The 16,022-nt window shown below is 38.8% G+C and overlaps 5 protein-coding genes across 8 annotated transcripts; 1 reads left to right on the top strand and 4 right to left on the bottom strand.

The window, feature by feature from the left end:
• Positions 1–209: 209 nt before the first annotated feature.
• Positions 210–2,795, bottom strand: LOC104745145 (protein IQ-DOMAIN 1). Of its 2 annotated transcripts, none has more exons than XM_010466325.3 (6): positions 2,590–2,795; positions 2,333–2,419; positions 1,899–2,210; positions 1,488–1,709; positions 1,145–1,264; positions 210–999 (listed from the first exon to the last, which is right to left on the bottom strand). In XM_010466325.3, the coding sequence occupies exons 2-6, from the start codon at positions 2,390–2,392 to the stop codon at positions 340–342; spliced, it is 1,374 nt and encodes a 457-aa protein (XP_010464627.1). In that variant the 5' UTR covers positions 2,393–2,419; positions 2,590–2,795; the 3' UTR covers positions 210–339. The 2 variants fall into 2 exon arrangements, with proteins under 2 accessions (XP_010464627.1, XP_010464625.1); XM_010466323.3 differs by having other exon boundaries at positions 2,333–2,440; positions 2,590–2,783.
• A 348-nt stretch (positions 2,796–3,143) lies between these two features.
• LOC147926240 (uncharacterized) lies at positions 3,144–4,358 on the bottom strand. Its single transcript, XM_087489161.1, has 2 exons — positions 3,695–4,358; positions 3,144–3,490 (listed from the first exon to the last, which is right to left on the bottom strand). The coding sequence occupies exons 1-2, from the start codon at positions 4,356–4,358 to the stop codon at positions 3,144–3,146; spliced, it is 1,011 nt and encodes a 336-aa protein (XP_087345287.1).
• Positions 4,359–8,379: 4,021 nt separating this feature from the next.
• Positions 8,380–11,927, bottom strand: LOC109124669 (DEAD-box ATP-dependent RNA helicase 57). 2 transcript variants are annotated; one of them, XR_015582083.1, is made up of 13 exons: positions 11,456–11,927; positions 11,209–11,289; positions 10,981–11,110; positions 10,771–10,898; positions 10,587–10,678; positions 10,390–10,486; positions 10,162–10,242; positions 9,838–10,070; positions 9,550–9,744; positions 9,366–9,456; positions 9,168–9,293; positions 8,916–9,066; positions 8,380–8,796 (listed from the first exon to the last, which is right to left on the bottom strand). XR_015582083.1 is itself a non-coding variant. In XM_010466326.3 (13 exons), exons 2-13 carry the CDS (start codon positions 11,287–11,289, stop codon positions 8,576–8,578), a joined length of 1,623 nt encoding a protein of 540 aa, XP_010464628.1. In that variant the 5' UTR covers positions 11,456–11,927; the 3' UTR covers positions 8,380–8,575. The 2 variants fall into 2 exon arrangements, 1 of the variants encoding a protein (XP_010464628.1); XM_010466326.3 differs by having other exon boundaries at positions 9,168–9,290.
• Positions 11,924–14,445, top strand: LOC104745147 (uncharacterized). Of its 2 annotated transcripts, none has more exons than XM_010466327.3 (4): positions 11,924–12,565; positions 13,008–13,378; positions 13,507–13,759; positions 13,935–14,445. In XM_010466327.3, exons 1-4 carry the CDS (start codon positions 12,106–12,108, stop codon positions 14,054–14,056), a joined length of 1,206 nt encoding a protein of 401 aa, XP_010464629.1. In that variant the 5' UTR covers positions 11,924–12,105; the 3' UTR covers positions 14,057–14,445. The 2 variants fall into 2 exon arrangements, with proteins under 2 accessions (XP_010464629.1, XP_010464630.1); XM_010466328.3 differs by having other exon boundaries at positions 11,924–12,538.
• Positions 14,446–14,536: 91 nt separating this feature from the next.
• Positions 14,537–15,847, bottom strand: LOC104745148 (DNA-binding protein S1FA3-like). Its single transcript, XM_087488062.1, has 2 exons — positions 15,689–15,847; positions 14,537–14,894 (listed from the first exon to the last, which is right to left on the bottom strand). The coding sequence occupies exons 1-2, from the start codon at positions 15,704–15,706 to the stop codon at positions 14,691–14,693; spliced, it is 222 nt and encodes a 73-aa protein (XP_087344188.1). The 5' UTR covers positions 15,707–15,847; the 3' UTR covers positions 14,537–14,690.
• Between the last annotated feature and the right edge of the window lie 175 nt (positions 15,848–16,022).

Consider the following 16,022-nt stretch of genomic DNA (forward strand, 5'->3'; position numbering starts at 1 on the left):
GAGTGAACATCAACAATAGATGCGTTAATTTTCTAAATTCACTGCTAACAAGATTATAATTGAATAGAAATCCATTCACACTTGCTGATGAGAGATCAGTAGCTAGCCATCATAGACCATTGGTAAGCTCTTGAAAGTTGCAAGTATTATTCTAGTTTTTTTCTCTTTGATATATAAAAGAATTACATAAACGATAGAGACTTACACTATGCACAACAAAAGAATCACCGTAATTAAGTCTTTCTTGTAACCAACATTGATACAAATCTCAGAACACCATATCTATATGGCAACAAAAATCAAATAATGAGGATTTTATTATACCTCGGTTGGTCAGACTCAAGGCGTTCTCTCTGCCTTGAGAGAGTTGTTTTCCACCTTAGGTGGGGCTGAGGATCGTCTAGGTTTGGGTGCAGGTGAAGCCGAGTTGGAGAGCCGCTTCTTGGCTGGTGCTTTCTCCGGTAAAACTTTGTTAATTCCCTCAGTTGCGGGGACGGTCACGGCGACGCGTGATGAGGTCTGGGGCTTAACTTTGCCTCGTGCTGATTTTGTTGTGGGAACCATGTTGCTACTACGTTTTGTAGTTGAGCTAGCCAAGTTCTCGTCATCACTAACCGATGACCTTGCAATGCTGTGCCTACGGTTCTTCTCTGAGCTCTTGGTGTCTTCATCACTACTCATGGATTTTATGGACGATGGAGGAACTGGCCTCTTCTTTCTGGGGGTTTTGGTGGTGGTGGTGGATGATGATGATGAGGTATTGGGATGAGTCGGTCTATTGAGTTTGTTGCGGTTTGAAGATTTTGCGGTTTCTCCTACATGGGAATGACTCTTAGTTGAATTCTTGACAGAGGAGTTTTCTTTGTTGTTTTGTTCTTTCTCCGAACTCTCCCATGGCTGGCCAGCCATCCACCTCTCTAACCAGCTCCAACCCCAAGTCGGGTTGCTTGGATCCATAAACATCGGATTTGCAGTTCTGGAGTTGCTCTTCAAGTTTTGCTGCAAATATATATGAGTCGGTTATGATCATAAGCATTAAACCAAATCCAATGTACACTCAAATTCTCTGCATAACCATATAGAAATGTGCAGAAACATATAAGTTGAACTTGTTGACAAAGCAGTCCAAATTCTTTGGAAGTACCTGATGTGTGAATGCATAAGCTAATGCTCTTTCCCTTCTCATTGTTGCCTCGTGCTTGTGCAGCATACCCGCTTCCACTTGTGCCTTGGACTGATTGCTGTCGTTCCAATTACCCCCATTCTGCAGAAAGAAAGAGAAAGACTTAGGTTTAATCACAAGCTACTGCATTGTGAAGATATACCATCAGAAAGAAGATATGCTTAACTAAGCAAGAGAAGCCGCAGGTTTAATAAAACCAATTTTATGAATGAGTTAATGTTATTACCGCCTCTCACCAAACTTGTGGGTAGGAAAATGAAAATTGCATATGAGATAATAAACCAGAGAGAAAAATAAGTGAGACCTTTGTGCCTCCTAGCTCTTTGCCATGCTTCTGAAGAAGTTGCTTATGTCGAGCCTGATTCTCTTCTGACATCCTGATTCTCCTAGACCGGATTTGTGACTGAACACGAGTGAGAGTCTGCATACACTTGAGTGTATTTGCAGCTTGCCGATGTACAACTGATCCTTCCATCAGTAGCTTAAGTCTATCCCTCCCCTTCAACGCCTGCAATTCTCTTCTTGCCTACATTGGAGAAACCATAAGTCTTAAGGTTACAGTTAAGAAAAAGATACCCTTTCGCTCACATTTTCTCTCAATCAAAATAATTCACAGAACTTAGCCAATCTCAATTACAGAGTTATGCATGACTGGCTATAAAGCTACACAAGTTCTAATCAAGCTAAACCTGGATCAAAGAATATCAAAACATACTAAATAGCCCCTAAAGGTAGTCTGAATCAAGATGGCAGAAGCTTCTTCCTTTGACATCCCTGCGAACCTATCATCAACTATAGCTTGATGAAAAGATTCAGGAGAAGATGGAGGTGAATCTACAGGAACATCTGCAACTGTGACAGTCACGGAATCTGATGGAGGAGGGCAGAGATTCTTCTTCTTCTTGTGATCATAGTTGACCTCATCAACTCTAACTTCAAACTGAGGAGAAGTACTTCTGGATGTGGCGATCAAGACAGGGTAAGAGATCACACTGTTTTGACACTCAACCGATTCATGTTTCAGTTTCTGTAAAACAAAAAGAAACAAAAAAACATCAAATATATAAATAAGGCACCAAAACAAAAAGGGTTACATCATCAACTATATAAAGCATAGTGAATTAGAGAACATAATTACAAAGTTGGAACCTTTGAATCAGGGCTAAAAGCCTTCTTCACATTCTTGAGCCATTTCGCTTTCTTGACCATCTCCTCGCCCTTGTATGGCTAACCCTCCTACTCAGATAAGAATTGATTCTGATGACATTGACATCAATTAAGACTTTCCAAAATCACGGATTGTAAAGCTAAATGCTTTGATAAAACCCCAAAGTCAAAACAGTTAGATACAAATAAAAAAGACCCTTTTGTATACTATACGGGAGAAGAAGAGAAGGAATGGGAACCTGAGAGAGAGAGAGAGAGAGAGACTGCAGAGGCAGATCTAGAAGAAGAGAAGCTCAAAACCTTCTCAAGGATTCCCTTTTAATGCCAATTTGAGACTTCCTTGGAAATGAAAATGCGATGAGAATTTGAAAAGGTCGAAGTTTTGATATTTGCTGGCTGACTTGAGAAGAAGAAAAGAAGAACTCAGAGATATGAGAGTAGATTGGTGTGTGAGCCCACTAATCGGGCTGCTTTTTTGTGTGGGCCCTACTTTGATTTCTTCTTCTTTTTAACAGCTTGCCGCTCTTTTTTTTCTTTTTTTTTTTTTTTTTTTTTTTTTTTCAACCAAACTATATTAAAATTAAAAGAGAACTCCATGATTGGTTGCCCAAACAGGAGGATACGAGTTTACAAAGGTAGAAACTGAAGGTAGGGTTCGTGAAGATCGAGCGAGGCAATCGGCCCTGACATTGTCATCGCGAGGAATCCTAGAGAGGGAGAAGGAGGGAAAGGAACTTCGAAGCAATGAGAAATCCTCCAGCAGATTAGAGAAAGTCGGCCAGTCTTCCGGTGCCTACACCATCGCCGTTAGCTCCACACTATCCGTCTCAAAAACCTGACAATTGACTCCAGCCACTAGTAAAGACTCCATAGCCCAGATCAACGCTTGTAGTTCTGCATGTAGAGGAGAAGGACTCCGACGATGACTCCGTGCTCCCAACAGGATTGTTGTAAGCTCTCCACTGCAGCACCACCAGCCCAAACCCTGGTAGGGGTCTGTACTTTTCCAAGAACCATCCACTTGGCATCGAGGAGAGGATCCCCTATTCTCCGTAAAAGACGGGGGGACCAGATAATTCACTGAGTAAGATTTGGCCTCCTCCCACAATAATTTATCCGTAGTCGCCTGATTCAAAATCCCTAGAGGTTCACCCTCAATACCCTGAAAAACCTTTTTATTCCTATCTTTCCAAATGGACCAAATAATCTAGGGAAGTTGAATGCCCACATCCGAAGCCCCAGATTGCGAAGATGCCCGCCAAAAAATGAAATCTAAATTCGCATAAATCGATGTGTATGGAAAGCCCCCTTGATCCAGCCGTAAAGGCGACACCTCCCAAATACATCGAGACCTAGGACACTCAAAGAGCGCATGGTTTATATTTTCCACCGCCGAATCGCATCTCTTACACACGGTATCACACCGAACACCCCGATATGCGAGACGCTCCAACACAGGTAGAGTACCCGAGCCAATCTGCCAGAAAAAATGTTGGATTTTGGAGGGTACATCAAGTTTCCAAGAATGAGCCCGTAAAGCCGTACACGTCGGCCCAAATTCAACATCCTTTAATAATTCCCTAGCCAATCGGTATCCCGATCTGACTGAATATTTCCCCGATTTAGTATAATGCCATATTAATCTATCCGGTTGAGTAGTTCTACTAACTGGCATACTCCGAATTAGTTGAATATCCCCCGGATCGAAAAACTCCTCCAAAGTAGGTAAATGCCAATCCTTAGTCTCCGGGTTAATTAAATGATTAACCATTAAACTGGGGAGCCATAACCTCCCTCGACCATTCGCCGGTCTAGGGCAAACATCCGGTATCCATGGATCTCGCCAAACCGAAATGGAATGGCCAGAGCCTACCGCCCAACGAGCCCCCTGCTCCACCAAACCCTTAATGGAATAAATACTTCTCCAAGCAAAGGACGGATTATATGGTTTTTGTGCCATAAGAGGGTGTTTGTTCCTGAAATATCGACTTTTCATCACCCGAGCCATTAAAGACTGTGGGTAGTGAATGAGACGCCAAAATTGTTTGGCCAACATAGCCTCATTAAATTGTTCTAGAGCTCGGAAACCCAGTCCCCCTTCAGCTTTATCTGCACATAATTTATCCTACGCAACCCAATGCATACCACGAGCTTTATCATTTGATTTCCACCAGAAAGTGGAAATTGCACTTGTCAATTTAGATGTTAGTTCCTGAGGAAGCTTAAAACACGACATAACATGGGTAGGTAAAGCCAACGCCACGGATTTAATCATAATTTCCTTGCCACCCTTCGACAAACATTTGGCAGACCAGCCATTTACACGATCATCTAGCCGATCCTTAACATAGCTAAAAACCTTAGTTTTCGAACCTTGAAGGTTCTCAGGAATACCCAAGTAAGAGCCCATACCACCCTCCGTAGAAATCCCAATAACTGACTTTATCCGGGAGCGAATCTCCGGAGTAACCTTTTTGCCAAACATAATAGATGATTTTGCCAGATTGACCTCTTGACCTGAGGCTCTGCCATAAGACCCCATTATCTCCATAACCGTCCTACATTCCTGATCAGTAGCTTTGCAGAAGAACAGACTATCATCCGCAAACAGCAGGTGCGAGATAGTAGGACTACCACGGGCAATGGTAATGCCCGTCAACTTTTCCGCTCTTTCAGCCTGCTTTATATTAGCAATCAAAACCTCCGTGCAAAGAATGAATAAGTATGGTGAAAGAGGGTCCCCTTGTCGTAACCCCCTCTGTGGTCTAATAAAACCTCTTGGCTGTCCATTCAGAAGAACTTGATATGACACTGATGATACACACCACATAATCCACGAAATCCATCTCCTATCGAAACCTAACTTGTCCAAAACCGCCTCCAGAAAGTCCCATTCTACCCGATCATATGCCTTACTCATATCCGTTTTAAAAGCCAAAAATTCCGAATTACACCTTTTATTTGTATTTAAACCGTGAAACATCTCTTGAGCCACTAGAATATTATCAGTAATTAATCGTCCAGATACAAATGCTGATTGAGTTTCAGAGACCAAACGGGGCAAAAGACGTTTTAGACGGAAGCACAACACTTTAGAAATAATCTTATAGCTCACATTACATAGACTTATAGGTCTAAACTCCGCCATCCGCTGTGGCCGATCCCCTTTAGGAATGAGGCAAATATTGGTCTCATTTAAAAGCGGATCAAACCTGCCTGTGCAAAAAAAATCTTTAATTAAAGCCACTAAGTCCCCTTTGAGAGAAGACCCGAATCTTTGGAAGAACAAAGCCGTCATTCCGTCAGGACCTGGACATTTCTCCGGATGCATAGCAAATAGAGCTTGTCTAACTTCCTTTTCCGAGATATCTCTAATGAGATCTCTGTTCATTCCTGCCGTAACAATTGGATCTATTGCCTGTAGCATTTCTGCAATACCTCCACCATCGGATTTCTTAAACAGCTCCTCAAAATATGATGTAGCTATATGTTCCATACCCAACGCTGACTCATCCCAAACGTTATTTGCACCAAATAAACCAATTATCCTATTCCGAACCCGTCTTTGTTTAGTAGATGCATGAAAATATGAAGTGTTTTTGTCCCCAACCCTGAGCCAAAATTTCCTACTCTTCTGTTGCCAATAAATCTCCTCATCCCGGTATGCCTCTTTCAATTTCCTCTCAATTCCCCGAATATCTTCCAGCGAAACCGAGTCGTCCATCTTCGCATCATGCAGAGCAGTCTTCAAAGAAGAGATGAGTGATGGACCAGTACTGACATTATTTTTCCTCCACCAGGAAATCGAATTCCTACAGTTCCTTAATTTATCAACAAAACCCGGGATCCTAAAATTCCGGGTCCGATTCCATCCAGACTCAACCGCTCCAGCCAAGCCCTCCTTACCCAACCACCGCTTATCAAACCGAAATTGTCTCTGACGTCTCCGGGTTGCCGTCAAGCAAGTTGCTAAAATTGGACTATGATCAAAACCAATCATCTCCAGATACTCTACTTTCGAATTGGGGTAGAGGGCGTGCCAGTCCTCATTACCCAAAGCCCGGTCAAGTCGACAACGAATCACTTGGTTGTTACACCGATTCCCACGCCAGGATAGTTGATCCCCATAACAAGGAAATTCTAGCATCCCGCAATCCTTAATCATTGAAATAAAAGGCTTGAAGGAAGAAACTGATCGCAGGGCACCACCCTGCTTCTCATGGTTACCAACTAGTTCATTAAAATCTCCAATAATAAACCAAGGATCAATACGAAAAGAACCAATATCCGTTAATTTGTCCCACACTTTTCCGCGGTGTTGGGGAACCGGATCACCATAAACAAAAGATAAATATACCGATTGATGAGAAAAAACAGCTTTTGTATCAATAATACGATCATTATGAAATAGAACAGAAAGATTTATTTCATCCTTATAAAATAAAACCAAACCCCCACTAGTCCCGCGGGGTTCAACAGAAAACAATTTATTATAACAATTTTGTTTTTTTCTTTTTTTTTTAAACGACTTTTAATTTATTTAACTGCTTCCGCAGCTAATGATACATAATTTTTAATAAGTACAGTAAAACCTCTATAAATTAATAATGTTGGGACTACAAAAATTTATTAATTCATAGAAGTTTTATTTTATCGATAAATTAATAATTATTAATTTATAGAAAATTGTCTATATTTGGTAATTTAAAAAAAAAAAATTTAAAACTAAAATTTAATTGTTATAGATAACATTTTTATATAATCAATCAAAAGAAAAATAACAATTCTTATGTTTTGAAGAAAAAATTAAAAGTTTTTTATATAATAAAATATTAGAAATGAGGTCTAACAAAAATTAATGTTCATATATATACATATGTTTTGATAATTTTATACAATTATTAATTTATACTATTGTTAGGACCATATGTTTACAAAAGATTTTCAAAAATTTATTATTTTATTATATTATCAAATTATGTTCAAAATTACAATGGTCCCAACTTGAAACCGGATAAATTTATTAATTTATAAAGAGTATTAATTTACCGAGTATTAATTTATAGAAGTTTGACTGTATGTCTTTAAGCCAAAAATACTTAAATCAGAACCAAAATGAGACATGGATTCAGATATCCTTTTTAAGGCTAATTACTCGTTTCATTGTTGTGTTACTTGTTACTCTCTCTACGGAGTAGAAGTTTGCCTTGCTTAGAGACATCCTTCAACTGTTCCTAAGATTTTGACAACTAGATCATCAATCTTGATTTTTCATGACAACTTATTGAACAGTGTATATAATATGGAAAGTGGCATTAGGGAATCTCACATCCCGATGATATCATTGTGTTGGCTATGTTCCTTAGGAAAGACACATCTTCTTCCGTGTAGAAAGCCTGTATCTTATTGTTGTCTTCAATCCACTCAATAATGGATTCAGAATTTTCATTGTTGTTTAATCATTAAAAGCGTGTATCTTATTCACCATTATTGTTTTTTCAAATTAAAATGTAATGTGAAAAATACATTTTCTATTACATTATACTCCATGTGGTCGTTGTGGTATGGTTCAATATATAATTTCTTTTAAAGTCCAGTAAAGAATATTATGAATAATAAAGCTTGTTTATTTATAAGAATTTTATGTAAATCATACTGTTTTTGTATTAGTTAGTAACGCCAAATTGGTATTTATTATTTAGAAAAGACATTTACCTACTGCACACGTCTTGTTTTTGAAAAGTTTGAGTTCAATCGTTCTCTCTCTCCGTCGGTCCAATTTTTTCTTCTTCTTTTATTTTGTTTCTTGTGAACAAATTATATTTCGATTAGATTGTTTTAACAAAGACGATCACTGATCTTTAATCCCCCAATAATGATTTGATATGATGATGCTCCAGCCAAGCAAAACTTGGAAGTTGAAGTGCACCCATTTCAGAGAAACCTGGTCTGATTCAACCCAACCCAAAATAGGACTAGATCTATAATGTATCTTATAGAAATCATTGAATCTTGACAATACAACTAAATGAAAAACCAAAATTCTCACACTAGTTTTGAATTTGTTTTAGTACATTTGTATTTTGTAATACGATCCAATTGACAACTACGTTCGATTCTAGATTCCCGATTCTAGCCACATAGTGTAGTGTTTGGATCCAAAAAGACCAAGACTAATTCAATAAATGTAACAACAACGAGAGAAAGAAAAGAAAAAATTTGGAGTTACTCATCTTGTTCATTTTTATCGTCTTTTGGTCGAGTGGATATAGAATCACGTTTCGGCCTATGCTTCCTCCACTTCTTCTTCTTCAAAGACATGATCCACGACGGAACCTCACATCCCGATGATATCATTGTGTTGGCTATGTTCCTTAGGAAAGGCACATCTTCTTCCGTGTAGAAAGTTATCGCTTCTCCGCTCCTACCCGCTCTCCCAGACCGACCTGAAATGTTTTAAAAGAGGCGGTTACTTCCAAATTGCATCAACTCATCATCACAAATGACTCAGCATAGAAAAGCAAAACATAAGATCAAGATACAACAGCTAGAACAATATACGTACCAATCCTGTGGATGTATGCAGAAGCTGAATCCGGGAAATCATAGTTTATCACGCAGTTGATGCCTTTGAAATCCATACCTCTAGCGATCACATCAGTGGCAATCAAAACCCATGTTTCCCCCGCTCTGAAACGATCAACCGCGTTTTCCCGCTGCAGCAATCAAATGGTAAATGGTTCCTAATCAGTTTATATAGCTCTATACTTTCCATAGATGAGAAAACATTTGATAACTACGGGAAATATGATTTTACCTCTCCTGGAGGGAGCTCAGAATGGATGACCCCGACTCTGACGTTTTCACATTTCAGTTCATCGTAGAGTTCCTTTGCTCGTTCTTTGCTTTGTACAAAGATCAGTACCGGTGGATTCAGGCTCTACTGCCAAGTAGAAAGAGAATTACAAAAGGTACTAGTCTTACTTGTCATACTGTTAAAGACAAGTGAACTTACCTCTGCAAAGCTTTGACGAAGAGCAAGAAGTTTCCCTTCTTCAGTTCCAGCAAAAACCAGCTTTTGCTTGACGGTTTCAGAGGCTGTGTTCCTATATGAAATTATAAAAGGTAAGATCCATATGCTGCAAGAAATGTTGTGAAGCATCTTTAATAAGCTTCAGTATTATGCTTTCTATACTCACTTTCGGCCTATGATCACACGAACAGCATCATGCATTATGGAACGTGCAAGTTCCTCAACAGAATCGGGTAAAGTAGCACTGAACAACGAGCGTATGATTGAAGGATTTGAACAAGCCTTAACCACACAATCTATCTGCTTTAACAAGCTCTGCTCAAACAGCTTATCAGATTCATCAAGGACAAGGTACTCGACCCTGTATTCAAATTCAACAGAAGTTAAGATGAATATGGGCACAACACAAATAGAATTATACATGTTTATATTCTAATATATGCTATTGACTTACTTGCTTAAGTCAATCTTTTTAGCCTTGATTGCTCTTTTCAACCTCATTGGCGTTGATATGAGAACATCACAATACAGCTTTGAGAAATCAGCTGTTTTGACAAGGGGTTTTGTTAACAATCTAATGTGGAACTTGCTTCCTTTAATAAGTTTCTTTCCTTCTCTAGCTGTTTGGGCAGCCAGTTCCCGAGCAGGAGAGAGGATAACTGCTCTTATTCCATCTGTTGAAGGACGCTAATACAGGGAAAAAAAACACATAAGCATGATAAGAATCAGGATCTGCGAAATTTGGAGGGGAGTCTAAAGGGTAAACACAAATTATTACCTTGAGTTTCATAAGCATGGGACAAATAAAAGCAAAGGTTTTTCCTGACCCAGTCGGAGCACAGGCAAAGCATTCACGACCCTGGGATTAAGCAACAATATTAAAAAAAAAAACTAAATTAGCACTGAAACCTCATGAAGGAGTTCACGAAAAATATCTGGATAAAGAAGCTCTAGCTCTGCTCTAAAGTGTCTGTAATGAATAGAAAACGAGTGAATAAGACCATACCGATAGGAGAACTGGAATAGCCTGTCTTTGGATTGGGGTGGGCTCTTTAAATCCTAGTTCAGCCAAATTGCGTAAAATGAATCGTTTACAACCATACCTGTAGATGGATTAAGCATTAAGATCAAAACACAGAGGAGAAGAAGATTTCAAGACATAATCAAAGCATGTCAAGGGACTCAATGTCCAGTTCCAGGCACCTTGATGACAACTCTGCGAAGCTTTTAAGCGGGGGTGGAATATTGTTACCGGAAACATGAATGTTGTACTGTTTCCTCGACAGAGCATCTCGCTGCAATTATGAAGAAGCAGACAAAGTCATGTATCTATCACTCTTTGCCTTTGATTAATCAGAGAGACAAGATTTTTAAACAACTACAATACCTCCATTCTCCGGTTAAGTTCCTTCTTGGGATTCTCCAAAATCTCATTCTTTGTTTTTTCATCTTCTTGTTTACCTACAGCACGTGCCTTCTTTGAGCTCTTAAACACATCAAATCCTTCAACCGGCACTGTTTCCAACATAACAAAAATTAGATCAAAACAAAGAGAACACAAACCTGAGTGAAACAGTAATTAACTTTCCAGACTTACCAGAATTAGAAGATCTTCGTTTCCTCTTCTTAGATGACACAACAGCTTCCACCTCCTGCTGTTCAGTGTCTTCTTCTTCTTCCTCAAAGAGACTCACTTTCTTATCGGAATCATCATCCTTCGAAGAATTCTAACACAGCAATATGGATTATTTTTGATTAATAACAAAGAGCGAGAATGAGAGTAGTGCTGAATTAAACAACAATGAACACGAAGAGAGAGACTCACCTTAAACTTAGCAAAATCTGGAGCAAACTTCTTCTTATTGAAGTTTGTTCCACCAAACAAAAAATATGAGCTTTTCTCCATCTGAAAAGTATCCACAAGACAACGTCTCAATACAAAGGCAAAGCTATAATAACAAAGAGGGAAATTTTTAAGCCTAGTTCAAATAAAGATCATTCGATTCGAGCAGACAAGTGAGACAAAACCAAAGACAGAGCCCAGTAGAGAAGATGTTACTGATAAATATTACCTTGATAGAGACAGAGAACGTTTCTGGAGAAGAGGCAAAGGTGGTAATGATAGTACCACTGAAAACGAGGAAAACAAAAACGCCGGCGATGACACAGACGACGGCGAATAGATTGCCGAGAAGAGACTCTATGCAGATTTTGGGTTTTACAATTAGGGTTTGGTTTTTTGGTTGATTTCAAATAATTAAAAGGGTAGTTAAGTCATTTACATACTCTAAACGCTAAATGATAAATCTGAGGGAGGATCAAACGCTAATCTAGCGTCTTAAAAATTCGAATCGCTAAAACGACAAAAGCAATGACGCTGAACATTTATTATAAAGTGGGCCTCTAAAAGCCCAAATAAAACAATAAGCCCAATGTAGATCTGATAGGTTTGGTGAGAAAAAAGAAAATAATAAATTTGGAAAGTTTGAACAAAAACAAAATTTGGAAAGTATTAAAAGCGGGAATCATGTGTCATGTGATGGTGTGTGTGTCCCACCGCCGCTGTAAAACAAAAAAAAAAATCTCACTTTCTTCTTCTCCGACACCTCGGGACTTTCTCCGACTCTGTTCCCGTCGATTTAAACACTTCAGACTTGTTCGTTCACTCTGCTTTTATTCTTTTCTCTCGCTCTTTGATTCTCTATTTGACTGTTGATTAGAGATGTGGCAAGTTGTTCTAGGAGCAGCCATTGCTGGATCCACTAGTTTTGTAGCTAAACGCTTCTTCAACCCTTTCTCTCGAGATTCTCGTCATCCTGAGGATTACGCTGAAGAGCAGGAACCCGTCACTCCACCTCCGGTAGGTATTGGATTCCTCGATTCTTCTTTCGATAAAACCGATGGAGTTTTCCGGTTTTCTAGTACCGGGTCTACCGTTAACTCAGGGTTCGGATCCGGGTCGTCTCCTGGGTTTAGGAAGAGTTCAGGGGTGAAATGTAGAGTGAGGGTGCGTGGATTGATGAGGAAGAAGAAGAAAGATAATGGTGGGGGAGGCGAGATCGAGAAACGATCTGCAAATGTTGGTGCTTTTGAGTCGAAGAGTGACGTTTGCTCGAAAAAGACGAAAACTTTGGGTGCTGCGTCAGCTTCAAAACGTGGGTCTTCATGTTATAGTAATCAAGGTTTTGCTTTTACTCTGTAGTGTGATATTATCACTTGAATGATGGGATTTTTGAATCTTAGTTAGTTTTTTGGAGTGTTCTGAACTTGTCTTATTCGAGTGATTGATCCGTGTGCAAAGTTTCTTTTGGGTTTTGGATGTTGTGGTATAGAATGATTAGCTAGTGGCGTTAATCTTGGGGAAAAGCTTTCAGGGTACTGTTAGGTTTTGCTTCCTAGACTTCTTGAGATTTGAGTGACAATAGTACTCTTTGATAATTTAATATTTCAGACCTCTAGATTTTCTAGGAGTGCAAGAGGCTTTGTGCTTGAGATGTGGTCAATGTCAGTTTGTTTAACTGCATTGAGGTTTGATTGTATCTCGTTGGAATGTTTTCAATATAACCATGACTCATCACATTCCTATTGGCATTATTAGTGACGCTTAATTCTTCTGTGTTTCAGATCATTCCTCTATCAGCTCGGCACTTAGTGTCTGCATGATGTATATGATGTCAGCAGAGAAAAGTGAAATCAGTAAGCTGCATACAGCAACAGAAGAAACTACCAAAGCCATCCAGGAGCTGAAAGATGAACTTTCTAGGATAAAATCTTCACAGGATTTCAAATTCCGTGGTTGTGCAGCGAGCTCTCAGAAATCTAGCGAGAAATCTAGATCAGAGATGGTGAGTAGAGAATCTCTCGACATTAAGTCGGGAAACGATGTAGAATATGCTAGCAGCGTCCTAACTGAGGAGCCAGAACAAGAGACGGTAGAAATGGAACAGTTAGAGATGGAACTTGAATCTGAGCTGCAGAAACTGAATTTGGCTGAGGTGAGTATGCTTTTATCGTCAAATTACCAATTTCATTGAGATGTATTCTTAGAGTCTCCTCTCAAAAGTCTTATTTCTTGTTATCATTTTGAAGCTTATAATGAACTTTTATTTTGTTTTCCTCTTAGACAAGTGAGGTTATGGAGGAATGTAAAGATTTGATGAATAGATCTGAGTCATACCAATGTGGTGGAATATCGTCATCAGAACTGGACAAGAAACTAAGCCACCTTCTCATCGAACAACAGGAAGTTCAGATCAATGAGCTTGAAGCTGAACTACAAACTACTCAGTCCAAACTCCAAGAAAAGGAAGCTGAACTCCAAGCGCTTAAGGTCTGCGTTAGACGCCTTACAGAGTTTCCTCTGTTGGACCGTTCAGGTAAATTTCGTCAGCTAAACCTCATTGTCAAGAACTGAAGAAACATAACTTGATCTACACAAACATCCCAAAATCATTCACCTGCTTTAAATTCCTTTTCTTGGTGGTCAAACCTTACATTACGCAAAGACGAGCAGTCTCTCACAGCGTAAAACATTTCTTGGTGTTTCCTCAGATGATGAGCATGAAGAAGACCAGCACCAGAGTCTCTCAGTCTCATGGAACCAAACTGATAAAGAGGCAAGAAAGCAGATCATTGGGATGAAAAGACCTATGGAGTTGTCTATGCATGTTTAGTAAAGGTGGTAGTAACGAAATCTGCATGGTAAGTTCTTTGATAGACACCATAGCACCAAAACTGATCCAAATCTCAGAAAGTTCGTTTCATCAAATCATGCCAAGGTGGTGGTGGTGTACGCAAACAAATCTAGACTGGACCAAGTAGATAATATATCCTTGTATATTCACCAGAAGAATCCAAGACTATCAGAAACCTTCGTAGTCCTGACTTGTTTAGAGATTTAGATTACTAGCTTTAGTAGAAGAGCTAATGATTATGGACTTGGTAACATATAAATTTCGTTTGTAATTCTCAAGCTGTTGTTAGTGTGTGAGCTTGATGTTTACTGCAGATCCACTATTTTGTCGACCTTTCTGATTAATTGCAAAAACTATTTTTGTTAAAACTCAATTTCTTCTATATACAGTTTGAGCGATCAAAATGCGTTAGGTCAACAAACAAAAACATCAAAAAGTTATTCCAAATTTGGCACGAAATTATCACAGCAAAGCTTTTAGATTGTCTCAACTCAAGAAAATATCATGCTACAAGGAAAACATTTAAAGCTAAAAAAGAGAGTACACAGAGTCATATGTAACTTTCTAGTACTGCAAAGTGAGTGATCATCAAAGGATCATCCCAACGAAAAAGCTACTCTCCAGGAACTTGGACGCCTTGCTTCATCTTCTCTTTCTTCATCTTCTTCTTAGAAAGTGGCTTCTTCTTCTTCGGGGGCAAATTCTTCTGTGCGTAGGTGTAAAGGATGATGTTTCCTACAAGGAATGACACTAGCAACCCTCCAATTACAAGAAGGACGATCAGTCCCGGGTTTAGCCCTTTGCTTTCGATTTTTCCCTGTTCATTGTTTCTTTTTAGTAACTTAGAATGAAATCTAAATGTAAGAAGAAAAATGAAAATTGAGAGAACTAAAATATGAAGACTGAGAGAGCAGAACACAAGATGTCGTAACTAGCTTCTCAATCTTATTGGTAATTCACCTCTAAGTAACCAATAAAAAAAGGGAAATGCCGAAAAATAACTTGTAATACTTATACTATCAAAGACCAATTGCTGCAAGAGTATGGTAAAGTAAGAGATTACAAGCACGAAAAATCATGAAACCAATACCGCGAGTTATTATACTAGACTGATTGTACCATATTCAACACGAACCTCAAATTCTGAGACAGCCAAAAATGGAAAAACTTAGACATTCCATGGCAAGATCAAGATGACAAGTGATGAAGTTCATGTCAGTAACCAAAATCTTCAACAGTATTCAAAATGCATGGAATTCTCTAAAAAGGAAGAAACTTTACCGATCCGATTCTGCTAGATCACAACCTCATGCTAAATTTCATCGAAATTTATCATCGTTAAGATGCGTTACAACAATCAAACGTAATCACCAAAATGCTCAAACACAACAAAAACGCTCGCCAATCTAAATCTTAAACTAGACCAACATGCATCAAAAACAAATGATCAGACTCAAAGCAACACAAAAGAATTACGAGCCGCGCGTGAAAGAGTAGCATTCACATATAGAGGAAAACAGAATCAGATCTAGCGAATCATCGTGAGCAACGAGAAATTTGATCCCGGACAAATGAAACAAAGATAGACAAAGAGATATTTAGAGAACTCACAGAAAAGTCTTCGGCCATGGTGGCGCTTCGGAGCTACGAGATATCAGCTCACCACTCGCCGGAGAAAAAATAAAGACAGCTTGAAGACTAGTTTTGCCAAAAGGACTCGGCCATAAATAACAGCAAGGTTAGTCAATGGGGTTAGTTTGGAAATTATAAGATAGACGCAAAGTTAATTTCAATCTTCGATTTTGGCATGCTCTTTATTTGTTGTACCAAAGATAAGAAGACCCCCCACCTAACAAAAGTACAAAACCAATTTTCTTAAATTTATTTTCCCATTAAATTATGAACTTTATATAATTATAAAAAAATTTCAGTATAATTATTATAT

This window comes from Camelina sativa, chromosome 15, assembly GCF_030686135.1.
Source record: "Camelina sativa cultivar CO46 ecotype springtype chromosome 15, ASM3068613v1".
Lineage (NCBI taxonomy): Eukaryota > Viridiplantae > Streptophyta > Magnoliopsida > Brassicales > Brassicaceae > Camelina > Camelina sativa.